The sequence below is a fragment of the Amphiprion ocellaris genome, chromosome 3 (assembly GCF_022539595.1).
Source record: "Amphiprion ocellaris isolate individual 3 ecotype Okinawa chromosome 3, ASM2253959v1, whole genome shotgun sequence".
NCBI classification, from domain to species: Eukaryota; Metazoa; Chordata; class Actinopteri; family Pomacentridae; genus Amphiprion; species Amphiprion ocellaris.
In genome coordinates, this window is record NC_072768.1 from 13391359 (window position 1) to 13403250 (window position 11892).

An 11892-nucleotide genomic window follows, 5' to 3' on the forward strand; every position below is an offset into this window, starting at 1 on the left:
GTGTGTGTGTGTGCATCTGTGTGAGTGTGTGTTTGTTTTAGCCAAAGGGCAAAGATGAACAGGCACCTATTTTTTTTACTAGTTATGAATTATATAACACTTTAAGACTTACTGGTAACACTCTTTGTTACTAATTTAAATCCAAGGTGTGATTCTCTGAAATCCTGAATTTATGATCAGACACAAACATAATTAGGTGCTCAGTATCACTTGGGAGGCTAGAATGAAATAGGAAAATAAGCATCTAAGTCAGCACCTACTGTATACTACTTCTCCTGGACAAGTTGACATTTTAGTCCAAGCAAGGGTGGCTGAAATAAAGCCAAAGTAAGAACATGTCTCTTACTCCCAAAGCAAGAATGTAAACACACTAAATTCCTGTCAGAATGGCGAGGAACCTCTGACAGTCATGGATGGCTGTGTATATTTAAGTCAGCACTCAGTGTATACTATTATAAAGTGCATAGTGTCCTCACAGATAACTTATTATGTGGGACGTGTTTTTATGTGCACCTGACGTCTTCTCGAACGCTTGTTTATTTAATATAAAACTCTAATGAAAGTAAATTATAGATTGATTCACAGATTGCACAGAAAAACTCTTCTAATGTTCATAGGACAGCATGCAATGTGAAATTTACTGCAGGAACAGATCAGAAGGAACAGAAAAAGGTTCACAAAGTCACGGACATGCTAAAAATTTTACTAATTAATTGATTTTAATTCAGTGAAGTTGTTCAACTCAACTCAGGTGTACTTAAAAAAGTTGGATATAAACTGTTCTTATATTTAAAAAAAATAGATTCACCCATTAAAATCTCAATCTTTGTGTCTTTATGAAGCATCATTTACATATTTAACTATAAATTACTGGTTTAGCTCATGTTTATGTTGCAATCTGGTGACCAACACTGCATCACTGCTTCAAGTCACATCACTCATGTTTCTAACACACACACACACACACACACACACACTCACACACACACTGTGCCACAGCACACTTGCAAAACACACCATTTATCTTAACTTGAATTCCTACACCCTTTCAACCCTCAACCCCACCCTCCTCCACCTCTTTTTTCCCCCTTAGGATTCCCAGTTTAATGTGATCTGTTACCCATCAGCAGCACTTTTGCTCCCTGCACCCTCCTGAACTCTTACTATTTTGTTTTTTAAGGTGAACAGCAAAGGGGAAAGTGGAATTGGAAAGGAGAGAGCAGTGCATGAAATGTCTGGCAAACTGTCAAAGAGAAGAAACTAATGTAAGATCACTGTAATTATTCTCTTTTTAAGTTGACCACCTGCCTTGTGTAGTGTATGCGGACAGTTTAAATCAGGCTTTTTGACACTGAGGTCACACTGAACATTGCAGCTCACCTGGTAGGGAAACTTGGAGGTGACAAGAATAACAGTAAAAGCACTTTTTTCCTTCATAAAAAACTATTTAAAAGTCAGAGAAGCTGTGAAAAATTTAAAAAGAGACACATTTATCTAATCATTCTATAGCGTTCTGTGCTGTGAGTTTCATTTAAATATAGGCTGTGTATAATAAACCAAAATTCTTACCCTCAAAAAATCTCTGTAACGCTTCTGTTTCATCTACCACGTCCATCCTAGCGGGTCCCACATAAAAAATCCATTAAAGTCTCCCCTTGTCCGAACGAAATGAATTCGGATTGGGGGAAACTTTCACATATACATCACGGAATCCAGATTTTTAATCGACGTCTTCTGGTTTCACTTCACATATATCCACCGCTTGCGCACAACTTCTGTCTCCTGTTCAGGCACTTGGCACTGAATTGATGCTGCTTATTGCCAAACGCCTCCACTGACGCTCTGGTTCAGGACGCAACTGTAAAGTTCTAGGCTGATTTCTTCAATTAAAGTGCCAACGAAAATCCACAGAAGAAAAACGTGAAGAAATGTGCCTTCAGACGCACCTTCACCTCAGCTGCCGCAAGAGTCATAATAGTAAACTTTGGTTCTCAGAGTTTTTCATCAGTCTCTGGAGAGAATGGCGCAAACTGAGCGTAAAATGCGAAGGTTAAAAAATTTAAGTGTGCCTTAAAGTTGTTTAATGTCGATTCCGGAGTCCCTGAAGCTGTTTCTCTTCCTCGTTTGCCTCTCAGACAGCATGTGTGCAGCGGAGTCGGAGGAGAGGAGGCAGGTGAGGGATGTGCGCCAGACTGCTGCTCTGGAAACTTCAAGTGAATGTAAGGACGCATAGTTTACACGGTGTTCCACAGCTGCTTATTGAACACAAACCTTCATTTTTAAGACATTTTCTTTAATAAACTGCAACATTATTTTTTAATGAGTCAATTAAAAGACAACCAACGACTATTTTTTAAATAATTAACGTAACATTTTAGTTTTTTTTTTTTTTCCTAAGCAAAGACATCAAATGTTTTCTATTTGGAGCTTATACGAGTTTGTTGCTATTATTTTTCATTCATGATGGCTAATTTTAAAAAGTGCGTTGGATTGTCAAATAAATCAAGCCATTTCAAGATTTCAGCACTGAAGTTTTTCAATACATTTGACCTTTAGTTCACAAAATAATACATGATTAAAATAATGTTTAGTTTCAGACAGGTTTGATATTGTTTTAGATTTGAAACGAATATATATGTGTGTATTAAATGTCTTAAAGCCCTCAAACAAAGCAGCTTATGTCAAATTTAGGCTCAAATACATTTTGTTGGCACACACTTTTGACACCATAATATTGCTGCCTCTATATTGATAATATGGCATCTCTTTCTGTCCTGTAGCAGGTATTTCTCAAGTGTTTGTCTAGTATATTGAGTGCTTTTCTTATTCTTATAGAGGCTCTGAATCCTCTGAAGCATATTTCTGATTCTGTGGTAGAAATAAAGTTAACTTGACTCAGATGTAACTTTATGAAAACATTTTTCACAATTAAAACCACAGAAGAAGAGGGCTCCAACATTTTAACCACACAGTGTACAAGTTAAGTTTTAACAGCAAATGATGCATTATCCTAATAACTTTCATTTGACCTCCTGAAACTTTTAGTGAAACTTTACCGCAGTAAACTTTGGCTTTAAAAGACCTCTGTGGGGACTTTTTTTTTCTTTTTAAATCCTCTATCTTAAACAACCGTACAGCAACAGGCGTGTTTTGTGTCAAGGCTTCCCAAGGGGAGGATTTGAGGGAATGATCCATTTCTCTCAACCTTATCAGCTGCATCCCACCCCCCCTTATAACAATGCCACTGTGTGCAGCCCCCGCAGCCTTGACGCCCACCTCCCCCCTCGCCCACATGTGAGATGCTGTTGTGTTTTCTTGTTCCCCCACAGCTGGAGCATCTCCCTCTGCGGCCCTCCACCCCTCTGCTCTTCCTCCATTCACCCCAAACAACGCCTCCGTTCTTCCAGCCACACTATGCAGATTGTTTCAGAGGACAAGCAAGAAAGAGAAACAGATAGAGGCTGCGGGGGACAATGAAACAGCTGGCTATGTTAAAGCAGTTCATTTTGGTATTCTGTATTTCTTATCTCATATAGCTCTGTAGCTGTACGTGTGTGAATCAGAGTGCTGCGTACTCGTGCTGTCTTACATGTTGCGTGGACGTAAACGCTGCTAGTAAAGTCACATATGGAGACCCTCCTCTCATATTAGTAAGACATTTTTGGCATTGAAGTTAAAATTAAATGTGGGCTAACCTTTGGGTTACAGCATGTAAAGTTCAGGGACTAAATGGAAGTCGTCCTACACACAACGAGAATTATAAATGCTGAAGGAATCGTCCGAGAAATATAATGTTTGACAAACTGTGTCCTGATATATCAAACTTATGGACTTTGTGGAGGAGGTTATGAGTTTCCACCTCATTACTTATACGTAGAGTGTACTGTATTGTGCTGATGAAATTGGTGTTTCATTTATCACCCATTATTTAAAGCTGCACTGACAGATTTGTTGGCCTCTTGGCTGCAGCTAAACAAGACAAAATAGAGAAGCCATTCAAGTTATTATCACCTTAAATCTGCAAAACAAGCAGTTGGCTACCTAAAAATCCAGCATATATATAACAAATGATATTTTATTCACCTGTCAAAACATATATTTACTTTGCATTTTGCTCTGCTTTGGTGTCCCCAAGCCTTCCCCAGATCTTTTAGCTGCTAAATTCTTCACCTGCTTTGTTGGCTGTTAACTATGTCTAGCGCATAGAATTGGACAGATAACTTTAGTGTGGTTCATCAAGGCTTTGTGGCTAAAAACAGCTGCCTGCTGCTGCTGCTGCTGCTGCTGCTGCTGGAAACACCAATAATTAGAGCGGAGTTTGCAGACCAGAAAAGCACTGATCCAGACACTTTGTACAGCGGTGAAACAGGCTGCAGAGTTCTGGTGTTAATCCTCTCTGGGTTCAGCGACCTTTCACATTCTGCAGACATGTGCTCCATGTGAACATAAAGATGCATTGATTATAGTTCGGTTTTAATGTTTGTCTGTAGCCTGTTTTGCTGATATATGTTATTACATTAGTTACCTGCTAACTGTGGATTGTGTCTGAGCAGAGGCAGTCTGGGGTCAGCAGTTTGGTTCACTGGGTGGCATTTTTTTCAGCACATCGGTTGCAAACATAATTTCACAATCTCTGTGGAGATGCAGACCTGTATGTTGACTATGTTCCTTTCAAAAGAAATGATTTTAAGCTATCTTGATGTAGTATTCTAATAGAAAAATATAATTAGATTTGTTATATTATATGAATTTACTCTTTAGATGAGAGTCTTGGGGAGCCTCGTGCATTAGTTTTAATAAGAAATATCAAAAACCTTTGTTGCAATGTGTAAAAGCATAAGAATATGATTTCTGAGGGAAGATTTCTCTGCAATTTTTTATTAGGGTACATTAAGCATCCCTTCTAATGGCTTTATTCTTACGCCAGTAATTAAAATATCAGTGACGATAAAATTCTAATCTCTCTCATTGTGATTTGTCCTGGGCCCATCAATTCTAAATTAATTTACAACAGTTAAGTGTTTTAAAGGAAGTTTAAGTACAATTTCTGTAAGCGTTATCTGACAATGCAGTTAAAGTCCGAGCAACAACTACATTAAAAAAAAAAAGTAATCTTATGCATAAGTTACAAGTTTGTATTGATCAAATGATGCCTGGATGTTTGGGAAGATGCCCTTTCACAAGATTTTACATTTGGCTTTAGAAAAACAAAGTTGTCTCTAAATGCATACGTTTTATATTTATATTCAATATGTATAAATATCTTTTAAAGGAAATAGAGATTGTTCTTCCAGGGTCATCTTTGGCTAACTATACATAATCTTGCACTATAATGGAATGGATGACCTGTTTTATATAATTTAGCACTAACGTATGGGTGTTTTTCTTGCCTAAGAAAGGACCTCAGCCATGTCTCTTCTGCCTATATATGTTTGAGGTGTTCATCATTCATTATATTTGAAGTTAAGTGCCTATTCAGATGCATAAACACCTGTTACTTGTACTAACACCTTTAAAAGCTTTACAAAAACTCATGAAAACGTTTAAAAGCAGAAAGTAGTGCCTTAAACAGATATCTGGAACCAGTGAACACTTCAGTTTTAATGTAGTCCTCTCAGGTTGCAGTTCACCTTCCATCCAGCAGGTGGAGACTCCTCCAGTTTGTGGTTCCAAGTAAAGACAACAAGTCAAAATGGCGATACCAGGACCAGGTAGGTGGACGCGTTGCTATGGTTGCTGTAGACACGCTTTTCTATTAAACCTTTATCAAAGTTATTAGAGTATTATTGATTGAATTTCACAGAAACTTTACATCGATGTCATTGCAGTTTTGGTGTATTGCGCTGAATCCAACTTTCTCTTTCTGCAGGAAGGTCTGCAGGTGTTGTATCCTTTCATTTCATTCATATCAGCTGCAGAACAAAGAGACTCTCCTTTCTGATGATGAATTGAACTTAACTCTACACCCAGCTGTCGTCTGTTCCCCTGCAGATTCTGCTGAAGCTGACTGCAGTCTACTTTGTGCTCTATTTTCTCTTCACTCTGGGTTTGATCATCAGAAAGAGTGAGTGCAGGACATGCAGGTGTTTAGACAGTGGTGAACCTGTGGACAGTGAATGTGTCTGCTGCCTTCAGGTGTGGAGCTGTCGTATCCTGCTGATGCTGTGCTCTGTGATGTCGGCCTGCTCTTCCTCCTGGCTGCTCTGGAGCTTCTGCATTTCTTCTGTGGTGAGAAAACACAAAAGATTCATTCATTCACTCATTCATTCGCACTATAGCCAAGTAAGAAAATAAAAGATGCAAGCGCAATATTAAAATGCCACTTAATAAAATAATGAATTATTAAAACATTACTTAGCATTCATTTTTAAAACAAATCAATCCACTCAAACAAGAGCAGCTGGAATAAAAAGGAGTGAAGCTGTAGGTTTTTCTGTTCATGATTCCAGGTTGCAAGTGTACAGTTGGATTTTATCTTTCAGTATTTGTGCAACTCATAGTAGAGATGGCCATTATTTTCTTAGGCTCTGATGAACTTAGTTTTCTTTGCATTTAAAAAATCAAGCATGCTTTCATTATATGCAGCTACTTTAACATCTTATAAATGCTGTTAAAGCTGAAAACGACATAAAATGAAACTGTAGCAGTTCATTATGCATAAGCTTGTAGTCATTTGTTTTAGTTTATTTGTTATTTTTTTACTTTCATAGTCATGCCGTTACTTTCTCTGTATGTTAATACGGACACTAAAAGTGTCAGTATTCATTTTCCAACTTTCCATTATATTTCGTAAGTAAATGGTATGGTGCTGCTTACATGTAATCATAACTATGTATCCAAAGCTTCTTCTTACCTCTAACTTACACAAGACTTAATGTACACGTAGCACTTAATAACTCCAATTAGTGGTGCCATGTCAAAGAGGATTTCTAGTACATTTTGGACAAGTCATTTTTAAACAAGGAGGCACTTCATTCAGAGTTCAAAGTCACTTTCAACTTTGTATTGATTCTGTCGTAATTGAGAGGCAAACATTTCATGAGGATATTATGATCAAAGTGCTTGTAGTCAAGTCTCCCCATTCGCTATCCACTATGGTAACGCCCCGCAATCAGTTATTTGAGGCTAACAAGACCAGGTCCCTATTTAAATGAATGAAAAGAGAGCCGTAAGTGCAATTTTAAGAGTCACCAGGACATAAAAACTGAATGTATAAAGTCACTGGTCATATCTGATAAAACCTGCGTAACAAGTTTGGTCACTTTGGCTGAAAATAAAAGCTCCATTGCAATTTCCACTTGCATTTCATACTAATAAGCATGCAAACAGTTTCTGAACACCTTGATATCAATGCGGCAACATGACTGGCTGCATTCTTCCTGATTTGGCTGTTATAAAATACATGATTGGTGGGACATGTGTCATCCAACCACTATTTGTTTTCATTTATTTTTCCCAGCAACAGAGTTAAATCCACTCTTAAAAGCATCACAATGACAAAAAATTGAGATAACACATTTTGCGTTGTAGTAGTCTCTCTCTACGCCAAAATCACCGTGCAGAATGATGTGTGTTTTCATGTTCTTCTGCTGAAAGTGCGAAGTTTACTACATCAGGTGATGTGAGACGGACATGAAGCCTGCATTGCCCAAATTAAGAACAAACTTTCAGGGATGTAGGAGGCGTCTTATAACCAGTAGTTACAATTTTAAAATGAGAAATGGATTTTCAGTGAGAAAGAGGAGAATTTCTAACAAGATGCATATGATCTTCTTTCATGGAAAATCCAATATTGGTGTTAAATTTACTTTTACCTGAAACAGACCTTTAAAAAAACATTGCAAGCTTGTATTTAAGCACAGTACTGAAATAAGTGGAAACTGAGAGTTAGCAGTAGAGTTGCAAAACATATATAGACCTAAAAACTTGTGTTGTGCAGCTTTAATATAAATTGCATGACTGAAGATCTTTCATGACAATCTGCAGTCTAATAATATTCATTAAAGCGACAACAGAACACCTTCAGCAATCATGCAAAAGAAAACACTCAGTAAAGTTCTTTCCTGACTCTTATGTTTGTTTCTGTCTGCAGGAGTTAAGGGGAACCTGACGGAGAGCGAGGGTTATATTCTGGGTAACCTCATCGTGACGGGGACGACCATCCTGCTCACCGTCTACTTCCTGGTGTGGCAGACGTACGTAGTGCGAGCAGACGTCATCATCAGCAGCATCCTCCTCCTCGTCTACGGTTTAGATGGAATCCTGGCGTTCAGCACATTAGCTCGACTCGCAAGGTTGGTTCCACTTTCATTAGCTTTTACGATATCTGTTTTATATCCAACCTCAACAGCTGACAGCTGAAGAGGCTTTTATTGTATTATATTAGATCACAATCATTTTCTGACATGGCCGCCTGTCAGCTTCAATGATTGACAGGTTGGTAAATTACAATATCTGGTGTCAAACACAGATGAAACACTTCATTATCACAAGAAGAGACTGGCCTACATTTTAGGCTCCATTTGTTTTGATTGACAAGATATGTTGATGCAATTAGCATCTCATACGTATGTTTTATAAGCCACGACAGCGCTGAGCTTTCCTTTTGTCTACACTATTGTCCATGAATGAAAACGCCCTGCTTTCCTTTAGGACTGTGTCTAAATTATTAACATGGGTGGCATTCATTCAAGTGATACTGTACACCTTGTAGAATATCGTCACATCCTTAAATTTTCCTCCCAAGAAAGAGCCAAAGGCAATAATCCAGTCTCTTAAGTGTATGATCCTTGAATAAATCCTTATTGATGAAGATTTATTATAAACGGTCCTAACTAATAATTTGCCAAACTGATTGTTGGACAATTAATTCTGCAAATATGTTCTGTATTTAATAAATTTGCAGTTTAATACATTAACAGATAATTATGTGCTTTCCTTTGTGTCTTTCAGTGCCTATTCATGAAGAAGTCTTCCCTTTCATCGTATTATTATCTTAATGCTGAACTCACACCATGTCTATTATGTTTCCTCATTTCAAGCAGAATAGTTTGCACTGTCAATATGTAATGGAAATAATGTTTATTGTTATTGCAGAATTTGTATAGTTAAGATGTAGAGATGTTTGTTGTTAGTGGTCATTTTTTTTTAAACTTAAACATTCAGAAAATCTTTGTTATTAATGACACCGGTGGTCAGTGAACTGCAGTCAGAATCCTGTTGATTGCAGCCTGTAGAAATGTGCAAGTGAGCATTGTGGGCAAAACACAGTATGTGATGTGACATGCACAAGACTAGCATTGCAGCTAACAGTTATTTTAACTGTTGATTAATCCTGATTATTGTTGTTTGGTCTAGATAAAGGAAAAAAAGGTTGAAAAATGTCGATCAGTGTTTCCCAAAGCCCACGATGATGTCCTCAAATGTCCTCTTTTATCCACAGCCCACAGAAACTACAAAATAATAAAGTTTTAGAAGCTAGAATAAAAGAGTTTGCACATTTTCCCCTTAAAAACTACTATAAATGATCAAAATAGTTGACAATTAATTTAATAATTTACAGCTAATCATTGCAGTGCTACATAAGACTAAATGTGATTGACCAACTTTTAGTATAGTTTGGCTATAAATGACATTCAGACTTAGACTGACTTTATTAATCCCCAGAGGGAAATTAAGTTGTTGCAGCAGCACGGATATTCAATAAGGGCGTTAAAAAAAAATACGACAACATGGAATAATAGGGTATAAAGTGAAGATAAAATAAAAAAAGGAGATAAAAATATAGAAATATAATATAGAAAAAATCAACAGAATATACAAGAGTGATACAGAAATGTGTAAATGACATAAGTAGGTGCAGATCAGTTTACAGATATAATGTGAGACTATAGACTATATTTGACTCACTTTTGCACAACTTTTTCCTCACTTGTTTAATATGAATTATTTAATGAATCGACCACACTGCTGATGTTGACCCTAGTTTTGCCACATCTGTCTTGTTCCCTTTTGCCTCAGAAGATAGGACCTCTTGTCCTTATGTGGGTATATAGAAATAAGTCAACATGCTGATATAAGCAACTGAGACAGTTGAGGAAGGTCTCGTTGTTCACACAAAAGCAATAATAAAGTGATCAGTACATGTAAATTGCTTTATATTCTTACATAACCACCTTTAAGGTATGAGGTCATCTGTGCTGTACACGCCTCAGGGACAGTTTTTATCATACACACACAGTACCTGATATTTCTTGATGTTTCTTATTTTATTCTGTATATTTTTTCATGTGTGAAATATAAAATCTATATTCGTATTAATCTTTCTTACTTTTAATAAAATACATTTAATAATAAGTTTAGTTCCGTTTTTGTCCAGCAGAGGGCAGACTTGTTTTGATAAAGATTTTGAACAGTGACAAGAATTTACAGATTTTTTAAAAAAATGTCTTTGAAATAAATAGTGCATAACATGTAATTTTTAAAAATTAACTTAAAGCCTTAATAACTCAAGTCAGCTGCAGTATGGTCACACTTGTGTTTGTGCATAAATCATTCCAGTCCTGTCCTTTACTAGTACACCACAATGCTTTAAATTTAAACAAACTACCTGTCAAAGCTCCAGCTGCTGCCCTGAAATGATCACATATCAGAAATAATTTTTTCATGTTGGCTGCTTAAACTTTAACTCTAAATACTGGATGATAGATAAGCCCTAATCCAGCACTCGGAGCAATTTTTCAATGTTGGCCTGTTAGTCTTTTCCGACTCCACTTTCTTCAAACAGGTAATTTTTCAGCACTGACAGTCGAAGTTAATGATCAAACCCAATGACAAGGTTTCCAAAGTAACCACTCTGAAAACAAATCACATTTCAGAGTTCCTGTGCTTGAGCAACACTGACTAACATTGACTGTAGATGAAGCACAGTTTATAAAATGTGAATCTTGAGGAATCTGTTAAACTTCAGGTTTTTTATTGCTTGTGTAAACAGGATCATTTGCCTTGTTGTTTATGTAATTTGCTTGGACGAAGAGCTGTATCTCATCTCATTGATTTTCTGAACGGGGACGGCGCACTATGACTGGACAAAGAGTGGTCATTCTTAGCAGGCAGTGACACTGAAACCTGGGCAGTGATCCACACTGTTGCTCCTCTTTCAGCCGCACTGCTGAGTCCAACCAGGGTAGACCAGAGCAGACTGTACTGTGCTGCACAAAGAGACACCTGTGGAAATGAAATGATTCAACTGCTAAAGACCTGATGTATGTCTAGATTTATGCATTGGCCACATTTTTAAAATAATTTTTTTAAATGATGTATTAATGTTTACATTGGCTCCTATGGCGTCTCATATGGGGTCATTTAGGGTCATTTGAGTTCTGTTTCCCCATTTTGGGTTCAGGATCTCTCAAAGATGAATTATAATTCCACAAGATAATTACATAAAGAAAAGAAAATACTCCTGCTGCACTATTATGCATTGTTTTGTTTTATAATAATAATAATTATACCATTTAAATCAAACTGCAGGAAGAGGATCAGGTTAGACCAACCCGACACTCCCGTCTTGCCAAACACACCCACGCACACACACACACACACACACACACACACACACGCCAATAAGGTGGAGAAAAGTTACTATAAGTGGATTTTCATGACATTATATTTTAAAGAACGCAGCCTGGTGATGAGTTTTTTAAAATTTATTTTTAATTTTTTTGTAACAGGTGAGTGAGTTACATCACCAGCGCTCAGTGAAACTTTCACCATCACAGCAAATTGTGGGAAAAGCTGACAACTCCTCCAAATAAACCGTGTGAGAAGCTCCTCCCCCCCCAGGTTGAGTTACCTGCAGTGTCACCTATCACTCACCTGCTGCTGCGTCTC

At 37.3% G+C, this 11892-nt stretch overlaps 2 protein-coding genes across 15 annotated transcripts in view; one reads left to right on the forward strand and one right to left on the reverse strand.

Moving 5' to 3' along the window:
- Positions 1–1707, reverse strand: part of myrf (myelin regulatory factor) — a 21295-nt gene extending 19588 nt beyond the window's left edge. For 10 of the 11 annotated variants that reach the window (XM_055009403.1, XM_023290661.3, XM_023290659.3 and 7 more), the window contains exon 1: positions 1570–1707. In XM_055009403.1, coding sequence (XP_054865378.1) covers positions 1570–1615 — 46 coding nt within the window. In that variant the 5' untranslated portion in view covers positions 1616–1707. The remainder of the gene's footprint in view (positions 1–1569) is intronic. The other variant, XM_035957442.2, reaches the window with a different exon arrangement.
- The window catches only part of LOC111582151 (transmembrane protein 80-like), a 26893-nt gene extending 15023 nt beyond the window's left edge, over positions 1–11870 (forward strand). The window contains exons 2-9 of one of the 4 annotated variants that reach the window (XM_055009405.1): positions 1181–1265; positions 2136–2219; positions 3330–5711; positions 5870–5886; positions 5971–6064; positions 6136–6228; positions 8093–8294; positions 11733–11870. In XM_055009405.1, the coding sequence (XP_054865380.1) occupies positions 5693–5711; positions 5870–5886; positions 5971–6064; positions 6136–6228; positions 8093–8294; positions 11733–11736 (429 nt within the window). In that variant the 5' untranslated portion in view covers positions 1181–1265; positions 2136–2219; positions 3330–5692 and the 3' untranslated portion in view covers positions 11737–11870. Of the gene's footprint in view, positions 1–1180; positions 1266–1912; positions 2050–2135; positions 2220–3329; positions 5712–5869; positions 5887–5970; positions 6065–6135; positions 6229–8092; positions 8295–8952; positions 10151–11732 lie in introns of those variants that run through there. The other 3 variants (XM_035957447.2, XM_035957450.2, XM_035957448.2) reach the window with 3 other exon arrangements.
- The last annotated feature ends 22 nt before the right edge of the window (positions 11871–11892 follow it).